This window comes from Amblyomma mixtum, chromosome 4 (genome assembly GCF_055824585.1).
Source record: "Amblyomma mixtum isolate Tamu chromosome 4, ASM5582458v1, whole genome shotgun sequence".
Taxonomy (NCBI): Eukaryota; Metazoa; Arthropoda; class Arachnida; order Ixodida; family Ixodidae; genus Amblyomma; species Amblyomma mixtum.
In genome coordinates this window covers 114,343,592-114,357,779 of record NC_143015.1, presented here as the reverse complement: position 1 = coordinate 114,357,779, position 14,188 = coordinate 114,343,592, and the positions used below count along the sequence as shown (strand labels likewise).

At 46.0% G+C, this 14,188-nt stretch overlaps 1 protein-coding gene across 1 annotated transcript in view; it reads left to right on the top strand.

Annotated features, from left to right (window-relative positions):
• The window catches only part of LOC149347960 (uncharacterized), a 46,219-nt gene extending 32,441 nt beyond the window's left edge, over positions 1–13,778 (top strand). The window contains exons 6-10 of the mRNA XM_089587795.1: positions 4,477–4,541; positions 6,999–7,128; positions 8,960–9,124; positions 11,002–11,126; positions 13,648–13,778. Of these exons, the coding sequence (XP_089443921.1) occupies positions 4,477–4,541; positions 6,999–7,128; positions 8,960–9,023 (259 nt within the window). The 3' untranslated portion in view covers positions 9,024–9,124; positions 11,002–11,126; positions 13,648–13,778. The remainder of the gene's footprint in view (positions 1–4,476; positions 4,542–6,998; positions 7,129–8,959; positions 9,125–11,001; positions 11,127–13,647) is intronic.
• Positions 13,779–14,188: the final 410 nt, after the last annotated feature.

Here is a 14,188-nt window from a genome sequence, read left to right as displayed (position 1 = left end):
TGGTTTAACTGCTGTTGAACCTGGTTAGAGAGCCAAGTTCTGGTGTAACGGGCTACTAGACTCGGCTTAGCGTCTGTAACATTGGGTGCGGTCCGGACAAGTGCCAACATTGTAACTCGTGGTAGCGACTGTGTCTTCATTCCTGCCCATGTCACACAGCCTCTGGTGGGAGCAGCAAAAGTTGCCGCCTTTTCAATTAGGCGTTAATTAATTAGTCTTCACTTCCTCTTTCTCTTCAGGATTTGATTGGAACATTTATATTTTTACTACTAATTGCGGTGGTCGAAATTTCCGGAGCCCTTCACTAAAGAGTCATCCATAGGCTTAGTCGCTTTGGAACGTTAAACCCCCATAAGCTACTAATTATGCTTATTGCTATACCATCGCATCATCATGCATGATTAACCAACACTAACTAGTACATGCCTATTTACTACCTTAGTCAAGTGATTCAGCGGAGCTACGCCGTGGTGAAGCGCGGAGCTCACCAACTGTTCCTACACGCAGATCCAGTTGCTAGGGTGCCGTTGCTGACCACCGGCAACCCGTAGCGAAACAGTGGTTCAGATTAGCGTCGTTCAGTTAGCTTAAATCAATCCGGAAATCTCCACTACCATATTCCTCATAGCCCGTATTCGCTTCGAGAAGTTAAATTCTTATATTTTGCAGTATCATCTTAGGTGTTTGGGTTTATGGGCTTTAACGTCCCAAAGCTACCCAGGCTATGAGGGACGCTGAAATGAAGGGCTCCAGAAATTTCGACCGCCTGGGGTTCTTCGTGTACTGACATTGCACAGCACACGGGTCTCTAGAATTTTTCCTCCATTGAAGATCAACCGCTGCGGCCGGGATTGAATCCGCGTCTTTTGGGCCAGCAGCTGAGCGCCATAACCACTGAGCCACCGTGGTGGCCCTTAGGTGCTCAGTACTCAGAGACGCACACCCTGCATGCAGCTGTTGGCTCTAAAGGCAGAAAAAAACATTGAATCACTCATGTCTCTCACTCACAAGAAATATTTCATTTTAGTGCGAGAGCTCTGCTCAGGGTTCAACTTCCGATTTAGTGTGCAGGCTGTACTCAGGGTACATCTTATGATTTGGGTGTGATAAGACAATGAATGACCTTCAATGCCTCAGAAGGTCAAAAACCGAACTTGGCTATGTGATGGTATGGCTAAAGCTATTGCAGTAAGACCAAGCGATCCCACGACTATGGTCTTTGGGCACCCGACCTTGACCTTCACCCTTTAACATTTGGTTTGAGACAGTGGGCACATCAACAATGACCTTCAATGCCTCTCAAGGTCAAACCGAACTTAACTGCGGGGTGGTATGGCCCAAGCTATGGCAGTACGACCACTTGATCATATGACTATGACCACTGGGTACCTGACCTTGACCTTTAACCTTGACCATAGACCTTTATCTTTTACTTGACGTTTGATTTGAGAAACTGGAGACCCTGTTTAACAGAGCTTTCGTTCGTATAACTGGTGCAAGACACGTTGCACCCCGGCCATTTTTTATGCAAGTGTAGCGATATAATCCTGAAATTTATTGCAAGGACCCGTTCGTACCCATAGCTCCTTTCTGGCGGCATAAAGATTTTAAGGATCTAACTGTGACTAAAGGGACTGACTGCCCAGGATACGCAAGCTATTCCCTTTCTGTACTTTTTGCGAGGGAGATTAAAAAACCACGGCATGGTTTCCCTTGTCACTCGAACCATCACTGTCGAATTTATCATTGGTATTTGTAGTTTACTATTACTAGCTAGGAAATAAACATTCCTGCATGGTCCATCTTGTTTCCAGCACAATTAACCACTAAGCTATTCTCATAGCCCAACACAAGTGGTCTATGTAGCTAAAGTTCCTACAGGCTAATTCGTTACCAATCACAGTCTTGAATAGTGACGATTATCTCCCTAACCCTCCCTCATCAGGCTTAGACAGTCACATGTATCTTTTAACCCACTGATTTCTCGTTGCGAAAGCAACATTTATTTTGCTCCATATTGAGCAAAGTGGGTGGCGTTCTAGAGTTTGGCCTCCGTCTAGCGATGCTTCGTACGATAGCCTTAATTACAAACATGGAAAACAGTACACTGGAATCTATTGTGGAATTATCGCTTTGCTCGCTTTCTGAAATGTGGAAGTTTAAGTGACTCCAAACTACTTATTCCTCTTCCAGTCTGTGCTTCATGCATGCACTGACGCATAGACTGGTTGCTGCAGTGGGACTGTAATTCGATCACAGCAGTATTAAGTACAGTGCTTGAAGTAGCGATGCTCTCGGAAGACCCTTGCACGAGTATACGTGTCTGCTTGCTCAAACGGCTCGATATATCAATTTATCCACTTCCATTCTTTGACAGGACGCCTTCGACACTTAGCCGTCCTCCACCGCTTCACACAACCCTTCTCTCAATCGATGTATGACTTCCGGGGGTTTAAAGCAACCAATCTTTTTGTGCCCTTTTAATTTTGTCCTTCGACCTAATTTTTTGCTTCCCTTCGCCGCAGCCAGAAATAACCGGGTGGTAGAGGACCCAAGCACTGCTCTCCTTGCCGGCCTTGTGTGAACCGCTGTCGTCACGTGGGTGGATCACGCCTCCCTGATATTCACTTCTGGCAGGGCAAAGGCGCGGCTGCGAGCTTTCACAGGTAAGGAGCACTGATACCCCTGTCGCGTGATACTCCTCGAAGGCCTTTCCAGCAAACGCACCTCTTTTCATCAAAAGCGCTAAAGCTCAAAGGAGCAGCAACGCAGCCACACGGTGCAGCCCAAAGGTGAAACAGTCCTTGAGGCTTAGCACCTGCTGCTGAGCATTAGGCAGCTAAAGTATTTTACAATGGAAGTGGGGCATTTTATTCGTTTAAGTACACAAGTTTTAGTCCTGTTACTTTAATAGCAGCCGCAGCAGGTTTTGTGTATCGCCTTGACCACCAGGGGGCATTTAGTGCTGCAAATGTTTTGTCTTTAAACATTGGCATAAAAAATGCTAAGGCTTGTCCAAAAAGCAAAACCAGAAAAACCTTACATATTTTTAAGATGTTTTCCTACATTGTTAGCTGCACATATTTTTCTTTGCTTTTTTGGGCTCCTAAAGTCTCGAAGGGGCGCCTTTGCCGCGGAGACCCTTAGCATCAGACTCGGCGTTTGTACTGTGTAGCTGCACTTCCCCCTTGAACATAAGATCCTGACCCTCGAAGACCTTTCCGATGGCCGTGTCACAGCGGTATTAGTCGTCCTCGCGCTTGCCTCAGGCCCGTGTAATTATTGTAGGTGTCGGTTCGTCTACGGCTCATTGTAATGCGCGGAGCTCGGCTAGCGGTGCCAAAGCACTCGGTAAAGGCTGGACGCTCTTAACAGAGAGAGCAGAATATGATCAGCAGCGTAAAACAATTTGTCAAAGGTGTGAAACCGTTATCACTGTCTTGTTTGGTGTCTCGTCCCTGCTGCCACTTTCACCATGCTGTATGCATTATGAAGCAGACGAAACACAAGTACTTTGCTTAACGTGTAGAAAGTCGCTGTTCAGGAAACCATGCTGAAATTGAGGCGGAACACTAATAAAACACTATAGTACGGTACAGTAATTGCGGACAAGTTAACTAGAGATGAAACATGTAACCAATAAGTAAAGTAGGAACACAGGATGCAGAACTGATATTTTATTGCGAAACATTTACTTCACAAGGTCAAACCGGTTCACAGAGTTTGTGGAGCTTGACCTTGAGGGTAACCTTGTCCAAACATAAAATACTGCCGCGGTTTAGATTCGAATCCTCAGCGGCGCGAGCATATCAGCTTTTCTCGCCCCTGCACGAGAGCACTGTGCTAATCACGCCTACTGCTGAAGTGCAACTCTTGTGCTATGCATGGGACATCGTTGTCTTCATAAACTAATACTGCTATGGAACTAAGGTACACAATCTGGCTCTGTGCACTGCACATCGTTGTCGTCATACTACTATAACCAAAGACAATGCGCTGACGCCAGCGATGGCACAGCTCTTGAGGTGGCTGGCTGACGTTCGTGCTGGACAACTAATTTTTGTGACCTTGTCTTTTGCCCGGCTGCTTCATCGCTTACTTGTGCAAGTGTCTCCGTTGCCCGCACACCCCATGTCCTAATAAGCCACCCTTCACTACTATGAAAGTAACATTGTCGCCAGACGTGCCGACGACCGAGAAAAGCAAAACCATGAGCCAACCAGGCTAAACACATGCACATCTGCTCTTTTTAACTGCGTTAAACCTCCCACCGCATTTTTTGTTATATCTTATAGTAAAGCATATGTTCAGCTCTATCTTGTCTGCTGCTGCTTCTTGTATCCCTGTTTTTGTTGCTGGTTACATTATTTCATCCACATCCACAAGAACAAGCCTGCAGTGGTCACTTGTGGTGAAGAGACAGTCGGAATAGTGGCGATGTGTATGCATTTATGCTCATATACACCGCCTTTGCAGGCAGCTGCGGCGTTCTGGATGTGGAGACGTCCTTTGCAGCGATGGAATCTCGCTGTCCGAGTCTGGTAAGCCATTTTTTATTAGAGCCACTGTGGTGGCTCAGTGGATAGGGCACTCGGCTGCTGACCCGGAAGACGCGGGTTTGATCCTGGCTGCGGCAGTTGAGTTTCGATGGAGGCGTAGTTCTAGAGCCTCATGTACTGTGCGATGTCAGTGCACGTTAAATAAGTCCAAGCAGTTGAAATTTTCAAAGCCCTTCACTACAGCGTCCAACATAGCCTGAGTCGCCTTGGGACGTTGTACCCCCATAAACAACTCTTTTTCTTCGGCGCCATCCTTGTCGCAATTTAACATTCGCGATTCAGAAGATAATGAGAAATTGGAAAGGGGGAGGAGGAGGAGAGTAAGGGTACAAACGGAAAAGTTGCAGAGATAATGAAAGAAAGCAAGGCAGAGGTGAGGCATATATACAGGAGGTGGAAAATATCTTTCGAAAATTCGCGGCGATCGCTTTTTTCCTTAGAAGTGAGGGTCTGAGGGTCAGTTAAGGCAACACAGTATTTCCGATGTTTTTCCCTGCATGTCAAGAATAGGTACACGAGAGACAACGTCTGTAGGAACGTGCCAGAGTTATCTTTCATTCTGAGCTTTACATGTCCTCTTTTTGGCCACTCAAAGATCTGAGAATGCAACGGGCCAATTAGCCCTACAACACATTTTATTGGAATAATGTTCCACTGGCCTTTCACAAGTGCCTGATAAGCAATGCAGGAGATAATTAGCAGTGCTGGAAAGAGCTCGTATTTTCTCGACCTTTGCATTAGTGTGAAACGGACTAAGGACTAAATTGTTGATCGCCATTCTTGGGGTTAAACTAGGAGATTAAGAATGGCGTAGGATGCAATGCAGGGTCTTTAGGGGCCAGAAAACTTGCTTTCTCCTGTCCTTCTAGTGAAGACAGTTCATAAAAAATTGAATCTCGTCAGTTAGCTGGCTGAAGCTTGGCCTCACAGTATGGTCTAAAACATCATTACTACAGATCTTTAGATTTCGAGGTAATGGAAGGTGGAGCATTCGTTCCTCTTTGGATTAAGCCCAGTATTCTTCCTCAGCTGTGAGATTACTTCCATGAATAGTGCATAGCACGTGATGTCGAAACTTCACAAGTGTTATGAAATGGGACGGCCACCTATCCACATTGAGTAATGGTTGTGGTACCTCAGTGGCTATGGTGCTCGGCTGCTGAGACATAGAACGCGGGTTCGATTCCGGTTGCGGCGGTCAGATTTAAGTGGAGGCAATATGCTGGAATCCCGTGTACTGTGCGATGTCAGAGCATGTTAACGACTCCCATGGGGTGGAAATTATTCGCAGCCCTCCACTACGGCATCCCTCATAGCCTCAGTCATTTTGGAACGTTCAGTACAATAAACCAGAAGCAAACAGCAGCGCCAACGTCAGTGAATTGTGAACAGCAGCACAAATTCGAAGGGAGTCCAAATTTGTGTTTGTCAACTTGCTTCATCTACGAACACAAAATTTGCAGCGACAATTCAGTAAAAGAAGCAACATAAAACGCATATCAGCGAAAAATGTTTTTTGCTGCAACAAGATTTTGCTGCAGTATTTTGAAAAGATTATTTTACAGCAGCCTTAACCGACTACACTGTCCACTGCAACCGGCCACTTTCTTTTATGTCGCCATCCAAATCCCCCATTTCACAAAGTGTGGCGCATTCCTCGGAGCGGGCGAAATTCCTTTCTTGCATAAAGATAAAATATTTAAGTGCACCTAGCACCGCAGGTAATTGGCTTCCATCGGGCACCAACTGCGCTTGTGCAGTGTCATGTGCGTACTTCCAGATATGCCGAATGGGAAGGGCGTATGCGCTGTGCTCGCTGGAGACCAGCGGAGAAGAGGCGCGCATGCACAGAGTGGCCGTGTGAATGTGTGCACTAATGAAGCTGAAAATTTTCTAAAGAGAAAAGAAGAAAACTGTTGTCAAGTCTTGGTAGTAAGCAGTCTTTGCATGAAACATGCATGAAACATAAACATATGCATGAAACATATGCATGAAACATAAGGACCTTTACAGCATTGAAGCGCACTACCATTCACTTGTAGTGAGTGCCCATCTACGCCTGGCTCGGAATATGTCTGTCATGCTTTTATGCAGTGTAATTCGTGCGGCAGACTGGGCTCTCAACACCGCCCTGTGAGAGAGTCAGTGTCCCAAAATCTGCCTCTCATTTTCTCAATCTGCTCTCCTCACCAGCGATTACTTATAACGCAACTAAGCACTCCGTCTATACAAACCCTGCGAGCTGGCAACTCATCTGTTTTTGTCTAGCGGCTGGGCCACGCTCACCGTATATACTTATTGCTTATGCTTATGTGAAGGGCTGTGCTCTAGCTGTCAACATCTGTTAAGGGGTGCAGTCCAAAGTATGTCGATTTTATTCTTCGAAATGTATATCAAGTTTTCCTAACACTGCCGCATCAACTTGTTGCGGTCCTGCAGCGACACCCCGTGGCCAGAGGAAAGAGCCGAGGCAACGGGGTCGGGTGCCCAGCTACAGCGCAGTTCTCACGTGGGTGTCACCGGAGGGCATCAAGACCGGCTTCCTAGCCAGCAGAAAGGGCGTCATAAGGTGCATAGCAGACTGCGCGCCTTGTACTTTTACAGCACTGCCGGAAGTGGCATCTTTTTGGAAGGTTGATGCATAGCATTCAGTTCTTGGACTCCCACTCGTTCGTGAAAGAAGCCTGAACAACTTCTTACATGTTTCAGTTCATAAAACTTAGACTTTTTGTAACCTTCGGAGCGGGTCTTTACCGTGCATGCTCGCATAGTTAGCCTAGTGGGAAAAATTAGTGGTGAGGTTCTCCACGTCTAGCCATGCTGTATTAAATGCTCCAAATGGTGCCAGCAACTGCTTAGCATGGTGCGTCGCAGACTGCTGGAATTTGGTTCCGAAGAGCACTTCCGACAGTGACAGTTTACATCATCGGCAGCGCATTTCCATGTTACCGCTATGACCTATGGAAAGCTATCATTTTAAACTATAGTGATAGCTTTTTATAAACTTGTGTTAATAAAACATACTTGATTATAAACTATGTTAAATAACAGCCGCCACAGTGACTCAGTGGTTATGGCACTCTGCTGCTGACCCGCAGAACGTGGGTTCGATCCCGGACATGGCGACCAAATTTCAATGGAGGTTAGACGCGTTCAGCAACCTACTCATCTTTGTGTGAGGCTGCATACAGCTAACCATTAGCGGCATAGACGAGCCTTCGTAGATCTTGTCTCATCGGGCAATGCACAGTCTCGGCTGGTGTATTTCGGCTTTCAGTGCTTTAGCATTATATTAGCATTATTGGCGCAGTTCTTCAGCATGATAGCCTTAGCCGCTTACGCGTAACGAAGCCGAAATAATCGAAAAAGGCCAGTTGCAGTTGGGTTTGCAAAAAGGAACTGTATTCACTATTGCCAATAATACGGGACAGTGCCCTTCCAGCTCCTGTAAACCTATAGGGCGTGACGTTCTTTTCCGTACCTGCTCTGTTTCTTTCTTATATCACGAGTGATTTCAAGACGCTATTTTTAATGTTCACAGCCATGCGTCATGTAGTGCCAGTCAAGTAAACCACAAGTGCTCGTGCCTAATTCTCGGTAAAGGTGCCCCTTTTAACAAAGGTATATGGGAGGTACACCCGGGCAGTCTTCCATTTTCCCTCTTTATGAAAAATTGACACGCGCAACTAGCCGACAAATTGAACGCTACTATTCACACTCCATGCTGCATGCTGTGTTATTTGACAGACCCTTGTAGCCAGCCTGTGCTGCGTTGAATGTGACGAAGCTTTCGGAGCAGTTTAGAAGGTCGCTTAAGAGTATACCTGGTTACAGACTCGTAGTGTTTCGCTCTGAATCCAACGATTCCATTGGTTCCCCTTTGCTCTCTTCGCTTATATACTCTAGCAGGCTACTTGTCATGTCGAGGCCCGCCTCCACTCGTCAGTCCCGCTCCCTCTTCTTCTGCGGTGTCAGAGTAACGTGTTTGAACCAATGAATTAGTTTGCAGCTCGTTAGTCGCGACACATTTCTTAAAGAATTTGACAATAATGGTCTCAGCAAGATCCTCGTTACCGTAGTGGCCACATTGTATGATGGCCGATCAAAAGAAAAAGAGAACAAACTGACAAATGGAGTAAAAAATAAATAGGAAAGCAGGGGCTGCTGTCATGCGTTCTGAGGGGCAAGCGGGGGAGGTGTAGATTTTTGTGCATTCCTATGGGCGTGTAATGTTCAGTCACCAGCCGGCTGGGCGTTATCTCGGGGAAGCGTGTAAACTGCTGATATTAATTTAGCTGCATGTGTTATCAGCGTGCTTCAGCTTTGCCATGAGCACCTTACTTCGATATAAGGGCTTGCCCCAGGAGATGCGATACCGATAGCATGTGCATTTTCCGCAGCAGCATCGGGATGATGCCTCGGTGGCCAGGTGGCATGCCTCGGACAAGACGAAGCTTGCAATGAAGTGGGCAGGAGCGCTCGCCGCAGGCCCGAGGACGTTAAATCATGCCATCACTGTCTGTCAAGTTGTCCTTGGGCTTTGCCTTCAAGTGACAATATTGAAGGTAAGGGTCCACTCTCCTGATGAGTAGCCCAATCTTTCTTTTTCAAGTTTTTCCATCGCTAACATCGAGTAGCTCAGACTGCCATAAAAAAAAATACCTATGGGGAGCGCCTTTGACGATAGCAAAAATGTTGATAGCAAAAATGATGTGTCCTGCAGTGATTTATCCATGTTATCCATGTGATTATCCATGTTATGTTATCACAATAACGTAAGGGCCCCATGTCGCAGAAAAGCCAGCTTTGGAATCGTTGTCGAGGTCGGCGTTGTTACCGAAAAAAGAACAGAGGATCAACCTGAGGGGCAGGTGGGCCAGCTAGATTTGGTTACCTTATGACGTAATCATGACCTGCCAACCTGGTTATGAGGAAACTTCCCGCCATAACATGCAGCTGTTGAATAATGCTTGGACGCAAAAGGTTCTCTCAAACCCCACCCCACGCAAAGTCTCTCAAACCCCACCCCACGTGGGCTTCAGCCCATATCTCTCTCTTGAGATGATGGCTGAGCTTTCTTTTTATTTTAACACATCTGGGGAATTTCCCAGGAAAGAACTGTTTCTAAAACATATTAGCCAGCTTTTTAAAGCGTATACAATCTCACTTTAATTTATGCACAGGCCATTATAGACCGAAAATAATTATTTAGGCCTTATACACCACTATTTTATTACTTCATAAAACTTCACTCCCATCACATCTTATTAACATGAGTTGACCGTAAACCTTGTGTTTGGCACTCTTTGGCCTGAGATTCCCTTGCGCCATTAAAAACCACCGTCATCATCAGAAATGAACGGGTAGGTCGTTCTCAAAGAAAAAAAAATGTTCTCTCGCTGCCTTGCAACCAAGTCTTCTTGTATTATTAACAGGGGAATGGAGCATGCATGTTCTGTCATACATTCAGATCATTTTCGAAGTTAGTTCACGCCACCATCCAATTCGCAAGGCACATGTGGAGCGCTCGGGGAATCGGTTTAATTTCATTTCGTACAAAAAATTGCCATTGAATTGCGTGGTTGGCCATTTCCAAATGAGTTGCGTTAGAGCTGCGTGGCGACTTTTTGGAAGTATCCTCCGCTTGCCACAGAGGTCACATGACTTTGTGACGCCATCACAACCTAGCACGTATATACCCCACAGCCCGGTGTCTGAGCGGGCAGCCAGCCGGAATGCACGCTTCATATACAGAACGGCTATATGCGAGGAATGGCGACATTAAGTTCCGGGACACTAAAAAACCATTTCAAGAAACACGCACGGTTTCAATTCCCTTTCGCCAGACACAAACTTTGCACTTTCAGTGTAAGACGTGTCCTTCCAGATCGCCTCTCAGAGGTGCACATGCTCATGGGGCTCACAAGAGAGCATTCGTGATGAAGAAACGTACAGAATGGCCATTTGACATGCGCACTCGCAACAGATATCGTATGCAAGAACATTCTCATTTTTCTCAATAACACGCACGCGCTGATTCGTAGTTTATGCGCCACAAAATCCAAAATAACTGCACGCTTGTTTTCATCGCCTCTCGGCTGCATAGACAGTGGCACGTCTAAAAGTACCGGCCTCGCACCTCCACACTGCGAGAGCACGCGTGTGTTACCTGGAATCTACTTCTCTTTCACTCTCGCTCATTTCGCTCTTTCCGGCCCTCACCTCTAACGCAACTAACCATTCTACAAAGCAGTTAGTTCGTGTGTTTTGGCCTCTCGGCAGGGCCAAGCTCGATGTTATACTCGCAGCTTAAGCTGATGTCAGGGACTCTGCTCTAGATGCAAACTTCTCTCTAGTAGTCCAGAAGACAGTTCTATCCGAATCTGGCAATAGTTTTATTAGGTGTTCCTAACAATGACGCATCGCGTTTTTTCCGCAGCAGCAGCGGCATCCTGTGAGAGAAGTTCCAGAGTGAAGACAAGGATCCCAGTGCCTCTGAAGTGCTGTCGTCATGTGGGTGCCAAAGCAGGACTCAGGACCGGATTCCTCGCCACAAGATACGGCGGAGTGAGTAGCATTGCTGACGGCCTTGTGGCTTTACAATCATGCTCAGTATGACCTGCAGCCTAAAAGCCTTGATGCTAAATATTCATGATTTTGTTCACAGCGCAACAAGAACGGGAAAGATGAAAGACAAAAGAGCAGCACAAACAAGCGCTGACTATCAACTATTTTTTATTGAAGAACAGAAGGGGTATATATAGAAGCACTTATCAGACACACAGACGTTTTCTGGAAGGCACGTGGGAGTTCAAATACCTCAATTCCTTCTTGGATAAGGCAATGGATAAGGCAACGGGGGGCCCTTGAGCATCTTACGTGATGTCAATGCAAAAGCACCCTGTGACCCGAAGGCGTTTACCATAAAGGCATTTAACATGAAGGTCTTCACCACAATGAAATTTGGCTTAAAGCCTCCAGCCTAAAGGCCTTAACCCTAAATGCAGGTTTTGGTGTGCTGCTAGACATTTTACCAGCGCTAAAGAGGACTACCTTCCCCTTTCACTAACACCCACCTTTTTGAGAGCGTTCAAGAAGGAAACAAGAAGTTACAGGGGGCCCTCTAGCATCTTACGTAATGTCAATGCAAAGGCACCCTGTGACCTGAAGGCGTTTACCATAAAAGCATTTAACCTGAAGGTCTGCACCACAATAAAATTTAGTTTACTAAAAGCCTTCAACCTAAAGGCCTTAGCACTAAAAGTCTTCAACCTAAAGGCCTTTTCCATAAAATCCTTCAACCTCAAGGCTCAAGGCCATTATCCTGAAGGTCTTTAGGTTAATTGCCTTTTTGAACGTCACAACAAAGGCATCTGGCTTAAAGCCACCAATCTAAAGATTTTATGCTAACGGTTTTTTAACCTAAATGCCTTACCATAAAATCCTTCAATCTCAAGGCCATTATCATCGCCATTATCAATAAGACTGTCATCATTATTTAGTAATTTGCTTTATGATTCCAAAACTATCGCTATCACTGATTGTCCCTATCACTAACAGTACTATCAGTAACCACTTTCACTCTGACCGTAGCCAAGAGATGATGGTACAGTTTCCTAATGCATCCGATTGAAAGCTTTTTGTGGCAGGAAATTTTTGCCTCTCCTCTGATTCTAGCCGCCGCGGTATCTCAGGTGGTTATGACGCCCTGCTGCACAATCGAAAGACATTGGTTTGGTCCCGGCTGCGACGGTCGAAATTCGATTGTGGCGAAATTCTAGAGGCCCGTGTACTGTGTGATCTCGGTGCACGTTAAAGAACTCCAGGCGGTCGAAATTTGCGGAGCGTTTCACTACGACGTCCCTTATAGCCAGAGTTGCTTTGGGACATTAAACCCCCCTAAACCATAAACTTTTTCCACTCCCACATCTCGGGTGGCTGTAGCGGGAGGCAGCGGTGCGATAAGCTCTGCTGAAAGGTTCACCCTTCTTGCGCTTCCATTGCTTCGTTTAAGAAGCTAGAGCCAGATATTGCGTGCTGCAGGTCATACAATGCGCTGAGAGTTCATGATCTCCTAGAGCGTTTCTTTTACGCGCACAGTCAATTAGTCGTTCAGCACTTCGTCGACCATGGCCGAAAAAAAGCGATGCTAAACTTCTACACACCCTACCCCAATGTCGTCACCACCTGCGTTGCGTGGCGCGCCACAGAATGCGTACGTTGATGTTCCGAAGGGCAGTTTCAGCAGTGGCATAGCTTGCATTTGAAGAGAATATTCTCATTTGCCGCTGTCTGTAATCCATGTGCACTATATAGTGACAAAACTAGGAGAAGCAGCTGTAAGGTAATCATTGAAAAGCATAAGACGTTGAAGGCCTCTCATCCTGTAACAAGAAATTAGTCTACCTGATTGTTAAGAGTAGGGATAAGCATACACTACAGAAAACGGCGTAGAGCATTCATTGGCAGGCTATTCATAGCTGGTAGGTGCATGCAGTGCATGGGCACTTTCCATGTCCCTTGGAACCTTTGGAAACACCTTTGACGTAGTTTATTTTTTCAGTTGTTTAAATTAAGTGATCAATTACACACTGTATAATTGACTTTTTTTCTGCGCATTTTCACACCTTTGAATCCCGTTTTTGTCGCATTTTTTATTTTAATTTCTTTAATTAATTACAATGATTTTATCAATTCGTCATCGTCTCTAACGCAGCAGTCAATCAATCATAAATCACAGAATCACAGATTATGGTACGATTTTTCACGCAGCCCTGATTATTTCAGACAAACGGTACAGACTACACCGATGGCTTTTCGACCAAACCAGCTGTATATGCTTCAGGTAAAAATGAGAGAGGCAATCTAGAATACAGAAGCTGCTGATGGGAAGTGGCAAAATTCTTTTTTACACTATCTGCACCTAGCAGCGGGCCGGCCCACCAGCTACACAATAAAAAACTGCATGCAGGTGCGGTGAACGATGTCCATAGAAAATGCATACGACTTTGAGAAGTGTTAATTCTGAAGATCACATTTCTGGCATTGCTAATGCAGCGTAATTTCGATGCCTTGTTTTCTCCGGCAGCACCGGCTACTTGGATGCGGTATCCAGACAGGGTCCGACCTCCGTTAGTCGACTTCCTCCTCCTGAGCTACGGGATCCCTGCGTGCCCCTGCTGCAAGCATCTGCAGGGTAGGTGTTCCAAGACTGGCATTTCTGCAGTTAACTGCAATAAAGGGAAATAAGGAAATTGTCATGAGTTCGCACGGTGACAAGGTGCGACTTAAATGTGGCAATACGGTAGCAACAAAAACAGTCAATAAAAGAAAAACAGTGTTCATTTCGAGAAAAAAAAAATCCTAACAACGTATACAATGAACTTATTTTTTAGAAACACTCGCAAACCTGAACACCAACAGGACTGCATCGCCGCCGCGGCGGCTCAGTGGTTATGGTGCTGGGCTGCTGACCCGAAAGACGCGGGTTCGATGCCGGCCGCGGCGGTTGAATTTCTTTGGAGGAGAAATTCTAGAGGCCCGTGTACTGTGCGATGTCAGTGCAAGTTAAAGAGGCCCAGGTGGTCGAAATTTCCGGAGCTCTCCACTACGGCGTCTCTCATAGCCTT